The following is a 16051-nucleotide window of genomic DNA, read 5'->3' as shown; positions in this document are numbered from 1 at the left end:
ATTTGGCAGAGAGGGATCTCATAAGGGAAAAAATTCCATAGAGAAGAACAGGAAGGCGTACTATTGGTTAACCAGGAAAGGTGGGGAAGGGGAGCCCCTCAGGAGAGGAGCAATGGCCGCTGCAAGCCCTCGCCTCCTTGTACCATCATCTACTCAAGGATTTTGGTTGGTGTCCTTTGACTAAATCATGCCACAAGAAATCTGACCTTTTCCGTACCAGACTCTTCCCATCCTCTATAAAATTAAATCCTTTTAGCTACGAGATCGCTGAGCATAATTACATCACAAATGCCAAATCTTTTTCTCTTCCCTGCCAGCCACATTTCACACGTCACGGCCTTCACACGTGTGTGGCTGAGAGTGTCTCTTCTCAACATTGGGAGAGTTAAGTAGCTGGGCTCCTGTTACTAGTGACACGGGGACAGATGGAATGTTTGGTGGTTTTGCTGAATGTGATGATCGTGACTGACTCTTCCTTGTGAAATATGGGCAGGAGACAGTACATCCTTCTGGGAGCAGCAGGCAGTTCTGGCACTCAGGATTCCTTGGCTTCTCAACACAGCAATATGTTTGGTGGGAAAGGAGACTTGATTTCCCAGCCAAGCGTTTCACCACTTAGCTCTGCTCAGGACTTCTGTACTGAGGCCTTCACGACACAGTTGTTCTCTCTCGATTTTCCAGGGCCAAGAACTCTCCTGTCACTAATTATGACACAAAGTAATTTACAGCCCGTGGCTTCACACTATTAAGATCAGTTTCTGGGCTTTGAGTTGACTCAAGTGCTGTCACTCATTGATATACATTCTTACAGATTTTTTTTTAAACAAAAGTTTGGCGATCACACCGGTGTCACCTTAAAACCGAGGCTGTCAAGTAGTGTGGCTGAATGTCAGGGAGGAGGTGCGGTCACAGTGCCACCCGTCTGAGCCTGCAAATTACACAGAACCAGCTGACCCAGATCACATTTTAAAAATAAGTGTTATTTTGTTCAGTTCCATCTGCATCCTGAAGACACAAACTGGTGCCTAGTTAATTGGTAAGTAACATAGGAAAAGGGGCTTTGGAGCCCATGAATTTCAATTTACCTGCAGGTAGATTCCTTATATTCATGGTGAAAATAATCGCAGCCTTTCCTAGCACTGTTATTTTAATTCAGCTGTGTTCATTCAAAACGTGTTATTAAGTGCCCACTGAATTCAGCTGTTGTCTGCATTGCATGTTTATTCAACCATTAACGAGTATTTATAATACAAAAGGATGAGTTTACTTTTTTTTCTAAAAGCTACATGATGCCGCTTTAAAAAGTAAATGACAGTATAGCATCTGTTCCTTTTTGGATCACTGTAACTGGATTTCCATCAACTCTAAATTACTCCCGGGCTATTTCTCAAGGCCTTTCTTTTTTTCTACTGGTGGTCTTTGGTTGTTCACTGCTCCTTGACACTTTCAGTGGGGAGAAGTCAAGGAAAGTGACAGGAGCCAGGTGCTTGTCTGTTAGCAAGCCTGCTGGTGAGGAAGCTGGTGAAGAACTGAGTGAAGCAGGAGGTTGAAGTTTTGTGGTCCCAAGGCACCTTCCTGGGGAAGCCACCCGTGTGCCTCCCTCCCTCCCCGAATTAATAACTGAGGATTAAAGAATTGTATATCCTAGCTACTGCCAATGTACCTGGCACTTAATAAGTGCTCAGCACGTACCAATTGGATCCGGGAGACATGTTATACAAGTTTAGGTAATCCTAGCCCAGTGATCTCTTAGGGAACAGTGATCTGTATTGTTTCAAGGAAAAGACATTGCCTAGTTTTGTTTTTCAAGCTTCAAGGATCTTCTGGAGGCTTTCTTAGTTCAGTGGTTGAGTGGCTGTTTGAGTTGCATGTTTATTTTACTGTTATGGATTTCAAATCAACTGGGACACATGGCAATTGGAACATGCCATCTATCTCTCCATATGACGGATATGTACGAGTGCTTTTTTATTCTATTATATCTATATCCATAAAAAGAGAAACAGTTTTATTGTTGCTGTCAGCCAGAAAAATTACACATATTGCTAATGGGAGGAACGAATGATAACAGCTTCTTCGCTGACACAGATAGTGAAGAAACTATATTAGCAATAGTGTCGGCAGATTGAGAAACATTTCCTCTTGTAAATAGTCCAAGAAACTGCAGATCAAAGTATGGCCATTTAGTTGTTGCTATTTTTGACTTAGCTGTTTGGTCCATATATTGAATAATTCCTTATATTTAAATTTTCTATATGTATGTCTATTATGATTGTATTAATATACGTACTACCATGGTGTGTGTGTGTTTAAATACCATACCCCTTAACATCACCTGTTGGAAAGGCTGGATGTTTTAAGCGCCTTAGCATCTAATGCACGTTGTGTTTGGTCATGTTGTTAGATTATGACTTCCAAATGCAAACTGCCATGTGGTCATCAAACACAATTCTAATCCTCCAGTTTTACAAATGGTTAGAGCCCACGTGAATGATTTTAGACAACCAAACCCTAATTATATGTGTAGTTGACCAAGGGACTGTCCTACTACATGCTCCACCTCGGAGATTAAGTGCCACCTCCTTCACTCTAAGCTTAGGGCAGTGGAGAAGATGGGGGGAGAGGAGCTGTTGAGGGCCAGGAGAGTCTGCCTGGGACCGAGTGCAGCTGCAGCAGTCCTGGGAAGCGGAGTAAAACACCCGTCCTCCTGGGCCACCCTTAAACTTCCAAAATCCAATTATCTTGGAATGTGTTCAGTAGTGGAACAAACCAAAAATGTAGATGTGGCTTTTAACTCCCCAATTCTGTGCCCTTAATTAGTTCACTGAAGTCCAAGAGTAATTTGAGGACCACAACTGCACATTCTCATTTCTCAGAGAAGTCTATAGGGTTGGGTAAGTAGAGCTTGTCAGTGCTCTGGGTGAAGCCAGGGCTGGAGGAGAGGATGGGTGGAGGAGAGGATGGAAGAGTCATCACTTCTGCAAGGATGGTCACCCTTAGGAGATCTCGTCTAACTGGGTCTTGGGAGAACCTCCGGGAAAGACGCATCCTGACTATTGTTTTTCGTGACAGGGAAGCTGGAACTCGAAGACAGTTGGCACCCCTAACTTTTCCAATTTTAGGTGAGGTGAATGAAGGGTTTATTGTCTGTCCCCTCACCCAGACTGTAAGCAATCAGAGGACAGGGTGTCTCAGTGCTGCATGCCGTTCCCCCCCACGACTGGATGGAGTGCCTCACACAGATTGGCACTGGATGCTTACTGAACAGCTAACATTGAAAACAGGATTCAAGAAACTCTTGAAACCATATCTTCTGTCTTCCAGGCTTGTCCTCGACACATATTTTTTCCCCCCTAAGAGCCTAAATAGTTTTCAGTATCACTTTATCACTTCTCCTTTGTCATTTTCAGCATCTCCAGAGCATACCAGGAGGTTACTTTTATTCATCTTTTCTTGTTCTTCTCCTTTTAAATTGATGCTGGGAATGGAAGTAATACTTGGGTTTCAGTGCTAGGGCTGGGGGATGGACGACAGGATTTTTTTTTCCTGTGTGAACTGTTTATGCTATTATAAAGAAGGTAGCATTGAGAGGAAACAAGCCAGGAGAGAACCACTATTATTCTTTGCCTGTTATAATTTACAAAAACAAAAATGCTTCTCTTTCTGGTAGTATACAACTGCAGATGACAAGCCAAAATGCAGGTGCTTAGAGATGTAAGACCCATGACCGCCATTTGCCTTAGCTTCCTGACATCCTGGATGCAACCCCAGGAGCTCTGGTTGTTCTAGCTGTTCAAAAATCCTCTGAGGATGCAGGGGTGCATTCAAAGGTAAGCCCCAAATCCCTGTGAGAGGGCAGCATTTCCCTGACCAAGTCATGCATATAATCCTTCTACCTGTGGAGTTTCTGTTTTAACCTTGCCCATCACCACATCGACAGAGAGTCTATACTCACATATCATCGAAGATAAGTTTCTGCCTCTTGCAGTCCCTGTGGCCATTGGAACCTGGAGACCATGGCTCTGTTTGTGGCCGTGTCTTGTGGAGAACATTTTCGGAATTGTTGTGAGTGCCTTTCTAAACAAAAAACAACACACCAGTCTTTTCAGAAACTGGCCACCTGGCTGAAAGAGCAACCCATTGTTTTGTGTTCTCTGTTAGAATTGATGACCCCTTTGTTTAAATACAGAAAAAGAAATACATTCCGGTTCTCATGCTGAGGGCTTTCATGTGTGTTGTCAAATGCCATTCTTTTTTAATTAAAAAAATTTTTTTAACATTTATTTGAGAAAGAGAGAGAAAAAGAGAGAGGGAGAGAGAGGGGAAGGGGTAGAGAGAGGGAGATACAGAATCTGAAGCAGCTTCCAGGTTCTGAACTGTCAGTGCAGAGCCTGACACAGGGCTTGAACTCACGAACTGTGATATCATGATCTGAGACAAAGTCGGATGATTAACTGACTGAGCCACCAGGGAATCCTTCAAATGCCATTCTTATAACAGTATCAAAAGGGAAGTTCTTGGGGCACCTCATGGTTCAGTTGGTTAAACGTCTGACTCTTGATCTCAGTTCAGGTCTTGATCTCAGGGTTGTGAGTTCAAGCCCTGTGTTGGGTTCTGTGCTGGGCATGAAGCTTACAAAAGGGAAGTTCTTAGTGGATGCAAAAGCTGTGGCTGGCTGAAGTTAAGGAACTTGCTCAAGTTATTATGGGTAAGGCCCAGGGCTTGCGACTCAAGCCCCTTCTTTCCCCAGTTGGCTAGACCAGGGGTTCTCTATGATGACTTTGCATCAGAATCATCAGGGGGTTCTATAAACACACAGACAGTTGCTCCTCTGACCCCGAGTCAAATTTAGGAGGTGTGGAGTGGGGCCTGAGAACGTCTCATTTCTAGCAAGTTCCAGGTGATGCTAATCCAGGAACCAAGCTTTCAGAATTGCTGAGCTATACCCTTGCAAATGAGAAGTCATTCAGGTCACAAAATGGACTAATTCTCACAAGCTGTCTGTGAAGAACACAAAAAGCCAAAGGGAATAATTAGAAATTATTTAAAATGTATTTTCAAAAGGAATACTATTGATTTGTGGAAAAATTTTTAAAAAGTCATATTCTCTAGGGATTTCCATATTTACAGAATGCCTATTGTGTGCTAGACCCACGGATCATAAAGCAACTGTCTGGTTATGAAACTCAAATGGATTCTTCTGGAACAAGCTACAGACACCCAGAACATGAATGGATGAATGAAAGTAATGAAAATGTGTTGAGTGTGTACAAATGCTTCTGATTTTATGTGTGGATTAAGCCTCTTTGTTGTAAGAGGCCCTGGGACTCTGCATTTCCTTTGTGGTACTTGTGATGGTAATTACGCATGTGTGTAATCTCTACAGCTAGACTGTGAACTTCACACAGGCACAGACTGAATCTGCTAGATCACCACTGGATCTCCATTGCTTGACACAGTGCCTGGCACACAGTAAGTATTTGCTCACTAACCATCTGTTTGATGAAAGGGTGACTACGTTAAGTCTGTGATTATTTTATAATTTTCTAGACATGGTTGCTTTTATGTTAGGATCTAGAGGTACAGGTAAGTTTGTTTGTGTTTTAATTTGGATTGGTAATTTTTTATTCCAGGTTTTTCTAGTAGGCTCTTCTCAGATTCTTTAAGCCTAGAATTGAAGATAATTGCTCCCAAATAAGGGTGCATAAGCGGGTTCATTTCCTGATGTTACAAGATTTTGGCTCTTGCCAGGACTAGTACCAACTTTTTTACCTCTTTAATTCATGGGAGACAACATTAAATACTGCCTCCCCATCTTTTTTTGAACAGGCCTATTCTCATGTCTCACCTCTCTCCCTGCCTCACAAAGCCCCACTGGTTTTCATAGCATGGTGACCTGAGAGAACTTGGGGAAGAGTTTAGATTTAAATAATGTGTCCCAGAGGATGCATGATCCAGGGCCACCAGCTGTTAGATGGAGTAGCAGTAAAGAGGAACTAACATGTAGTGTTAGTTGCATAGGTATCCATATGTGTCTGGTTCTTCAGATAGTACTAGCTCATTTATTTATTTATTTATTTAAAAAATTTTAATGTCTTTTATTTATTTTTTGAAGAACAGAGAGAGACCGTGCAAGCAGGGGAGGGTCAGAGAGAGAGGGAGACACAGGATCTGAAGCAGGCTCCAGGCTCTGAGCTGTCAGCACAGGGCCCTACACAGGGCTCGAACTCACAAACCGTGAGATCATGACCTGAGCCGAAGCTGGATGCTCAACCAACTGAGCCACCCAGGCGCCCCAGTACTAGCTCATTTAAATCTTCCTGCCACTGTTTTGCAAATGGAACTGGCTCAGAGAGATGAAACAACTGGCCCAAAATCACATTGTGACTAAGATATGAAGTTAGACAGACACGGACCCAAGTCCCCCCTGTTCCCCAGGGGAGTGCGGGCAACTGGAATCACCCTTGAGAAGGTCACTGGAAAAGGGGTGTGGGCGGGGGTCCCACACTGTGGCCACTACCCCAGTCACCTGGGTGGATGGGGAGTCCCACAGTTTTGGCCTGGGGTTTCAGTCCCAGATTTCACTCTGTCCTGGGGCAAGGAATCTTTCCAAATGATAAGGTTGGTTGTTCCCAAACTCCCAGTTTACACTGTCCTGGGATAGTATTACTCTGGGCCGTTTCTCTTTAGAGTGGGAAATGAAGTCCTACAGAAGCTTCCTAAGCAGAAGAGGCTTAAAACGCCTCCTCCGGTTTCTTCTGTAGCTCTCTGTGGGAACGGGTAAAGGGCATGCTTGTTCACAGGCCTTCCCAGAACAGCATTTAGGGATTCTTGAGGGACCTCAAGCATGTGTTTAGACTGTGCTGGGCTAGATGAGTATAGGGGTGTGCTCAATTTCATTTTTATTTTTATTGGGAAAGAAAGAGAATGAACATACTGTGAGGTCTCCGGGATGAGACGGGAGCTGGTTCTCAGCCTTATGCTTTTTGCTGGAGGAGGCGGAAGTGAACAAACCACTGCCATTCGATCTGCTGGAGGAAGTTAAGTCCTCGCTGGGGTATTTGTGTTTAGATGCATCAGACAGGGGCGAGATGGGTGACCGGAGCAGTTTTTCATTTTTATTTATTGGTATTGCCAAGCTGAAAAAGGAAATCACAGTAATGGAATGTCACACAGTCAGCACAGGGAAAGGTAAATGTTTTATATATGACCCATACCTCCCGTTTAAAACCTGCTGGTAGGAAGGCGTTTATTGGGAATTATTATACCAGGAAACAATGTTATGGCATTAGGACTATAATGGACAATAAGTAAATTTTACTCATTATTTCTTTACTTGTCTTATTAGGATGAATAATAATTCTGGTGTTAAATGACTAAGAATAATAAAAGTTTCATTTTCTGAGTTTTTAATCCAAGGACCTCAAAATACACAACAAACAACTTACTCTTTTCCTGACAAGGCTAAGCAGCAAGTAATGGGAAAGGCAATCAAATGATATACAAATGGTCTACTTCTAAAAAGACTTTTGCTAACACCTGAGCTTGTACTAATTGTTATATGAAGAATAACAGAATCACAGAATAATCTGCAAAGCATATGAAGCCAACTTTCAATTGTTAGGTTTCTGGGCTAAGCAGGCATTGCTTTGAATAAACACAGAATAGAAAATTGTCATTAAAAATTACATTCTCTGGTTCCTAGCTCCTTATTTTATCTTCAGAACTAATCATTTATGCTAGAGGAAGACAAACACATACAATTTCACTTATATGTAGAATCTAAAAAAACAAAACAAATAACTGAAACAGACTCATAAGTACGGAGAAAAAAACTGGTGGTTGTTGGACAGGAGAGGGGTATGGGAGAAACAGGTGAAGGGGATTAAGAGGTACAGACTTCCAGTTATAAAGTAAATAAGTCATGGGGATAAAAAGCCAGTAACACTATAATAGCTTTGTATGGTGACAGATGGTGGTGACCACACTTATCATGATGAGCATTTCATAATGTTGACTCACTACGTTATATACCTGAAACTAACATAATATTGTACGTCAACTATACTTCAATTAAAACAAAAAACCAAAAAAAAAAAAAAAAGAATGAAACTATTGTCTGTGTTTGAATGTAACTCCCCCCAAAATTAACCATCAGAGAAGGGAGTCGCTTGTATTTGAATCTCTGCAACGTATGTTATATTGATAGGACTCTCTCCATTACTTTACCCTGAAAAAAAATTGAGGAAAGACACATTAACCCAAAATAAGCTCAAACATTGCTAATTTGGGATGCTCATAGAAGTCACTTGACAGAACTAGTTAAAAAAAGGTAAATCCATTTAACAAAGACTAGTCACAGTTCCTGTGGTTATTACTTCTTAATTGCATGTGTTGACTGTCACTGCAAACAAGCCATTAAAGTCACTTCAAAAAGCAATTTCCTTTGTTGGTGGTCACAGTGTAGAAATTATAAACACCAGCCTCTAGAACAGATAATAAAGCCAAAGTTCTTAATGTTAGAGTAACAAGGTTCTTAGTGTTCTGCAAATAGGTCTGTGTGGGATAGAGTTTCTGGTGATAGCTTTCTGGTTCAAAAAATACCAGGCAGCTAACAACCTAGAAGTGAGATGTGTTCTGGAAAAGTGCCTCAGGCAAGTCAAGAGTGGCTCACTGGTGAGGACAAAGACTCTGATGCTGAAGATTGATGTGACCAGTCTCTGTACAATCGTCTTGACACGTGAGTGAATAAAGTCATGTTTATAAATCTCTATTATTTTTTCATGTTATGTGATTTTTAAATGCTCAAAGAAAATTAAATCATTCCATTAAGTATTGTCACAAACATAGGATTATTTCTTCTTCATCATTTTAAGTTTACGTATCCAAGCTGACCAGAAAAACTTTCTTTGGATCTCCTCTTTGGGACAGATGATCACCTTACTCTAGAGGTACGTAGATCACCTTTCCTAGAAAGAACTCAAAGCACTTTGATATGCAAGTGTCATCACACAGCACGAATAAAGCCATCAGAGCCGGCAGGGTCTGCTGAGCAAAGGCTCTAGGGCAAGAGTTCCTGAGGTTTGTGAACTTGGATGGAAAAAAGTTACATCTTCATTTTCATTAGCTTCTCACTGAAACTGAGAAACTCCAGAGTAGTGGTTTAGCAGGAGTATTATTAGCAATGCCTGTGACTGTGTCATCAGGAGAAATCACAGACATTTTCCTGTCATGTTACAGTTGTTGCAGACATCTTGAAATATTGTTTATATTCATCGCTACTTAGAAATCATGGCGGTTACTAGATCTGCTAGAAAGATTCTTCAATGCATTAACAAAGAAGCATGTATACAACTATATCACACATTTAAGACATTTTGGAACTATATGTCCCTCATTTGCATTTTCTCACTATTTTGGGACACCGCTCACTAGGCAGAGAGCACTGTGGACCAGGCCAGCTTGTGCCCGCATGCTCCCTCTTGCTCGGACCTTCAGGAGTCCTCGCCTTCCTTCCCAAGGTGACTCTGACACTGCAGTGGGCTGCTGCTTGTGTGTCCTCGCTCTCCAATTTCCTGTCTGAGTTTTACTACTGCTCTACATCTTCTCCTAACCTTTCAGTTTACATTTTTATGTGTTGTGCTGAAACATTAATCTCCCCTTAAAAATTCCATGTACATAGTCAGGGAGAGTGAGGAGTGTCTTAGAGGAAAAGTGGTTTCTGAGCTGTGGTATTTCTAAATGGAAAGAGCTTCTATGACTGATGATAAGCTACTCACTTCTAATAAATATCGGGACCTTGCCTTGCTAGAAAGGCATTTGTCATGGAGGGGATTTGGTGCAATGTGGGTCCATCTGGAACCCCTTTAGAGGAGTGACTGGGTGCCGTTTAACCTTGGAGACACAGATCCTGTCTAATGCCACAGTTCTAATCTATATCCAAGAGACTACACCCAAGTTAATATTTCTTTGTCCCACTGTGTAATAAGCTTAGTGTTCTTACAGGTTTAGCGGCTATTAAAATCATGGTTTGAAAATTCAGTTACTAAGTTTTCAAGAGGGAAAGTGTGTCTTTGAGAGCACGGAGCTGAGTATTAACTAGTAACCCGTCTTCTGTTACAGAGAAGTAAGGACACTCTACCCAGGGCTGTGACATGAGCACACATTCAGGCATAATCATTAGCCTTAGCTTAAATCAAGGGAATCAGGTCTAAAGACCCAGACAGAGCAGTCATTAAACAGTCGGACTCTCCTTCAATATGAAACATGACTTTCAGACCCAGAGATCCTTCAGGCTCACCTGCGCCTTCGGTGGGACATGCATACCTGTTAATGTTCATGCTGCAGTGGTTCGCAGATAAGGTATTATTGGTAGAGGTGGTCAGTCGTGAAGAGCTCTCTTTCTCTCCCTGGGCCTTCTTGACCTCTCTGTAATCATCTTCGTTGTCACACTGCATGGGGATAAGCAAAAACCAGTCAGCTTTGGATTTCAAGGGATCATAATGAGCTCCCATCACAACCTTCCAGAGAGCGAGACCTCCCTGGAGACCAGCTTACTCGGCTTCTCTGGGAGTATCCCAAGCAGCAGAACAGCTGCAGTGTTCTTACCCATGTTGTAGGTTCCCAGTCAGCTCCTCCACCAACAAGGATGAAATCTTGACATTTATTTATTGACAGTTTATTGAAAGGAAGAGCGTGATCAACATTAGGGAGGGAACACTGTGAATGATGAAAATCGGTCTACCATCGACACATCGGAGGCAGCTCTCCAAAGAAGACCTGTTTTGAATTTACACTGTGCTTTCAGTGTCTCCCATTCTGGCACTTCTTGGTATCTGAATAAAGTATGACAACCATATCCTGGGCTTAAGGCCATAATGGCTTTTATGAACTTCAAGCAAAGGTTGTTACCTCTCGGTGTCTTAATTCTAGTGAACAATTACTATCCCATGACATCTTACAATCCTTAATGTACCGACCCTTTTAGAAAATAGTATTTTGGTTGAATTCTTGTTTCTGTGATCACGTTTAACTATGTGTGTATTAGGGTGCAATGGCAAATGCACTCAGCAAAGTTCTACTGTTGGCGAGAAAGCAGGAACACAGCAACAATAATATTCAAGGCTCTCAGCAGTGATTTCTAGGAAACAAGTGCCGGTTTCCAAGATAGAAAGGCTCTGACCTCTCTCTAGCTGGGTTTGTCACACAGCCTCTGTCACAAGATCCCAGGTGCTCTCACTGAAACAGTGTACCAAAGGAAGGCCCAAACCAAAGCTCTGAATCTGAACTTCTGCTCCAAGGTCCCAGCAGGGCTGGACTCTGTTCCTTTGGTAGCTGGGTCTATAGGGTCCCAGTAAATACTGGGGTCTTAACAATCTTAGTGAAGAGTGCTATGAAACTGTTCTTTCATGGCCCTATGTCTGTATTTAATGACAATTCACTAGATTTTATGAGGGGAGCTGGGTGTCAGGCTATTGTAAATGAAGTTTTGTAAGATAAGAATTTTTATTTTTATTTATTTAAAAAATTTTTAATGTTTTTTATTTATTTTTGAGAGACAGAGACAGCACAAGCAGGGGGAGGTCAGAGAGAGAGGGAGACACAGAATCCGAAGCAGGCTCCAGGCTCTGAGCTAGCTGTCAGCACAGAGCCCGACACGGGGCTCAAACCCACAAACCGTGAGATCCTGACCTGAGCTGAAGCCGGAAGCCGGATGCTTAACTGACTGAGCCACCCAGGCGCCCCAAGATAAGAATTTTTAAAAAGGCTGTGAGTAATAAAATTACTTAGATATGGAATTATAGAATTTGTATGTCTTTCTGCATGTCTCCTTATTTATGTATGCTTATACAGCTATATGTATGTCCAACCTATGTTTATCAATTTCTAACTCTACACATTTCTTATATGTTTTTCTCTCTCTCTTTCCATCAGTTTATCCATTTACCCATCAAACCAACATGTAATGGGGGAGGGCAGGGTATTTATAGAGAAACAGGAGGGAAGAGGGGTAGAGAAGTAGTGAGCTAATTCAATTAGTGAATTATACTCTCTAAACCTTATACCACCTCTACAAAGATACCACTACTTCACAAAAGAAGAAAGCAAACTACAGAGAAGGTAGGGTCACCTGATTATGGCTACCCAGAAGGCTGGGGCCAACTACATAATTTGCAGTATTTAGTGCAGAATGAAAACACTGGGCCCCTTGGTCAAACAGCATGAAAAGATCCTTGACATTGGTCTTGGAGATAATTTTTTGAATTTGACATCAAGAACAAAAACAACAAAAACAAAAATAAACAAGTAAGACTATAGCAAATTGAAAAGCTCCTGCACAGCAAAGAAAACCATCAACAAAACAAAAGGCAACCTATGGAATGTGAGAAGATATTTGTAAATATATATCTGATAAGGGGTTAATATCCAAAACACATAAAGAACTCATACAACTCAATAACTAATGGGCAGAGAATCTGAACAGATATTTTTCCAAAGAAGCCATATAGATGGCAACAAATAAATGAAAAGATACTCAATATCACTAATCATCAGGCAAATGCAAATCAAAACCACAGTAAGATCACTTCATACCTGTCAGGATCGCTAAAATAAAAAAACTCAAGGGTTGGCAAGGATGTGGAGAAAAGGGAAGCCTCCTGCACTGTTGGTGGGAATGCAAACTGGTATGGCCACTGTGGAAAACAGTATGGAGTTTCCTCAAAAAGTTAAAACGGTAACTATCTTATGATCCAGAAATTCCACCTTAGATAGTTATCTGAAGAAAAGGGAAGCACTAACTCCGAAAGATACTATTCAACCTCATGTTCACTGCAGTATTACTCACAACAGCCAAGACATGAAAATAACCTAAATGTTTATCAGTTGATGAATGGATAAAGAAGATGTGGTATGTGTATCTGTATCTATATGTATAATGAAATATTATTTAGTCCTAAAAAGAAATCCTGCCATTTGTAACAGTGTGGATGGAACTTGAGGGCATTTTACAAAGTGAGATAAGTCTGACAGAAAAAAGATAAATACCATATGATCTCACTTAAATGTGGAACCCAAACTAAAAAAACCCACCTCCAAACTGAAAAAAGCCCAAGTTTATGTATAAATTACAGATTGGTGGTTGCCTGAGGTGGAGGGTGAGGGGTGGGCAAAATGGGTGAAGGAGGTCAAAATGTACACATTTCCAGTTGTAACATGAAGTCAGGGAGATGTAATACGGCACAGTGACTATAGTTAATAAGAACATTCTCATGAAAAAAATTGTAGCTATGCACAGTGGACTGGACTTGTGATAATCATTTTGCAATATATAAAACTGAATTGTTGTACACCTGAAACTAATATAATGTTATGTCAATCACACCTCAAAAAATAAATTTGAAAAAAAAGGCAGGAAAAGAGTAATGTTATAAAGTACTAAAGTAGAGAACATTTCCCTGAGTGTCAAAGTCTCTCTCTTGACCTATAATGGTGGTGTTTATTTACCATTTCATTGTTTGTTCTTTGAGGCATGGGGATATGAGGGGGTGCAGGATGACTGGTGTCGGGGGCCATCCTATAACTGTATGCATGTGCGTGGCCCAGCAGCGGAGGATTCCCCCTGCCTGCCAGTTGTCTGGGGGTGGGGGAAGTCCAGTCAGGCACTTCCCCTTTCCACAGTCCAACCTCTAACCCAAGGTGAACCTGCACCTGCTAGGAGATTGCAGTTTCCCCCCTGAAACCACTCTGGCCCTGGATAGGGTCAGGTGAGGGTCAGGTGAGATGCCTCTCTTGTCCCTGACTATCACTGTGTCTTGCACCTTGGCCCCTGGGTGCTTGGGGGTGCAGCACAGGTCCTGGGAGGAGATGGTCACTGGGTGCGCTTCACCGTGTTGCCAGGAGTGTTCCAGTATGGGAGTGATGAGGAAAACTTTCCCTGTATGCAGTTTTGCTAACTTTGGAGTGCAAAGGGGCCCGAGGGCTGGGCACAACCTGTCCTGGGGAAACAGGCAGGAGGTAGGACCACATGAGAGTCAAAGGTCCATGGCCCCCGCCCCCCCCCCCCAGTCATGCTCTACTGTCCCATCTTGCTTCACTTAAAAACATAAGTTCAGAGATAGAATGAATTTCAAGATGGCAACCACAAGCATTAAATTCTAAGCATAGAGCCCTTCCAGGCAGGGGCCCTGTGCAGAAACTACTACACAAGCCTCAGACTAACTGTTTATTGGAAGATCCTGGAGCCAGACAGCCTGGATTCGTTCCTAGCTCTGCCCCTTATCACCTATATGAACCTGGGGCAAGATGCTTTAGGCTCTCTGAGCTTCAGCTTCCTCATCTATAAAATGGGCATGACAAAAATATTTGGCTCAAAAGTTGTAAGGACTGAATGATTTAATATGTACAAAGCGCTTAAGATAGCATCTCTTGTGGGGACATGTGTACATTAACTATTGTTAATGATTTTGTCCTAAATTTGGAACAATCCATGATATTGCAATCTTTGGATTGTTACCCATGTTGCTTTTCACTGTGGCCAGTTACTTCTGAAAGTAACAATAACAGGAGGGGATAAAACTCCTGAAAATTGGTTCTAATTTATGATTATGTTATTCCTCCCCTCCAAAGTCTGCAAACACTGCTGAATGTCTGGGTCTGCTTCCAGATGTGTATCTAGCTCTCCCTGCACTTGCGCCGCCTTTCTTACTCCATGCCTTCTTTGGTCATTCTGTTTCCCTGTTTTGGTGCCACATCACCCTGGTTCTCTGATTACTCAGTGTCCCTCCGCTTCAGGGACCCTCTCTACCACAGCGTTCTCCTTGGTCAAGGCTACTGGGAGCAGCTGCTGCTGGTTCTGAAGCTAACTCTCCTCTCCCTGGGCCCATCCACCCATGGCCTGGTGTCTGGCCCTTCGGTTTCATGCTTCACCCCAGTCACAGCCTTAAATTCTATGAGACTATTGGCTTCCTAGGTCCATGATTGATCAATGCCACTCTGTCACGTCCAGCAAAGGGCAGGATTCACCATGTGTTTAGCTTTTCTACTGGCCCAGCATCGAGCTTGCCTCTGCACATGCTTGATACAGATTTTCTGTATGCCCACTTCAACATGCAGTGGGACAGGGCTTAATTATAAGGATAAAATGGGGATATTAACAATGTTCCCCTCATCAAGCGGTTCTAAGGATGTAACAGTTCATCTATGTCATTTCTCAGGTATGTGGCATATATGAAATACCATAGGGAAGTTTGTTGAGTAAGGACACATGAAACGGCTCCCTGTCCATTGCAGGCCAGCAGCCCACACGGGCTTACCAGCTCCCCACAACTCGAGGGAAAGCCCTCCCTCCCTGCCATGCCCTCGGCCCCAGGCCTACCTTGCGTTTCCTCTTGGATTTTGGCAGAGCCTTTTCAGCAGGAGTGTCAGATGGGTGGCTGGGCTGTGCACTCTCAGCATCCTTGGCTGCAGGAGGGTTCAAGACGCCTGGCTCCTGGGGCAGGTGTTCTGGGATCCTGGACAGGAGGGTCAGGTCGATTTTGACCCAGAGAGATCTGACCTCATCACTGTCCTTCAAGGGGGAGAGAAGTTCATTCCGGCCAAAAGGGACCAGTGTGTAGAACTGCTCCTCCAGCTCCTTGGCAATGTCACTGGTGGTCCTGGCGTTGATGGAGCCTACAGGGGCCCGGGGCCCTCCACCACTGCTGATGCTACTGGCAGTCTCCTTTAGTCTCTGCTCACTCCCAGAGGAAGCTGCGGCGGTGGCCACGACCTGCGTTTTGGACAAAGGGTACTCCTCCTGCTCCGACTCCAGGTCTGAGTCCGAGGAGGAGGAGGAAGATGACGACTCTGTTTCTATGAACTCCTTGGATTTGGGGACGATTCTGCTCAGCCCCCGCGTGCGGCGCTTTTCACAAGCCACCGAGGAGCGCAGCTCCTTGCGGTGGCTCGTTCTGCTGTTGCCGCAGGGCCTGGTTTTGGTGGGCTCCGGTGGGACCACCACGCCCGCCGCCAGCGCGTCGGCGGCCGCGGGCTCCTCGGGCCGGTGGCAGCT

The 16051-nt window shown here is 43.2% G+C and overlaps 1 protein-coding gene across 1 annotated transcript in view; it reads right to left on the bottom strand.

The window, feature by feature from the left end:
• AFF3 (AF4/FMR2 family member 3) overlaps positions 1-16051 on the bottom strand; it is a 525761-nt gene that overhangs the window by 25569 nt on the left and 484141 nt on the right. Inside the window, exons 14-17 of the mRNA XM_029938501.1 lie at positions 15377-16051; positions 10327-10451; positions 6938-7139; positions 3956-4077 (exon numbers count right to left, since the gene is read on the bottom strand). The exon at positions 15377-16051 is cut by the window's right edge and continues 429 nt beyond it. Of these exons, the coding sequence (XP_029794361.1) occupies positions 3956-4077; positions 6938-7139; positions 10327-10451; positions 15377-16051 (1124 nt within the window). The remainder of the gene's footprint in view (positions 1-3955; positions 4078-6937; positions 7140-10326; positions 10452-15376) is intronic.

The sequence above is a fragment of the Suricata suricatta genome, chromosome 4, assembly GCF_006229205.1.
Source record: "Suricata suricatta isolate VVHF042 chromosome 4, meerkat_22Aug2017_6uvM2_HiC, whole genome shotgun sequence".
Taxonomy (NCBI): Eukaryota; Metazoa; Chordata; class Mammalia; order Carnivora; family Herpestidae; genus Suricata; species Suricata suricatta.
This window is presented reverse-complemented; position numbering and strand designations above follow the sequence as displayed.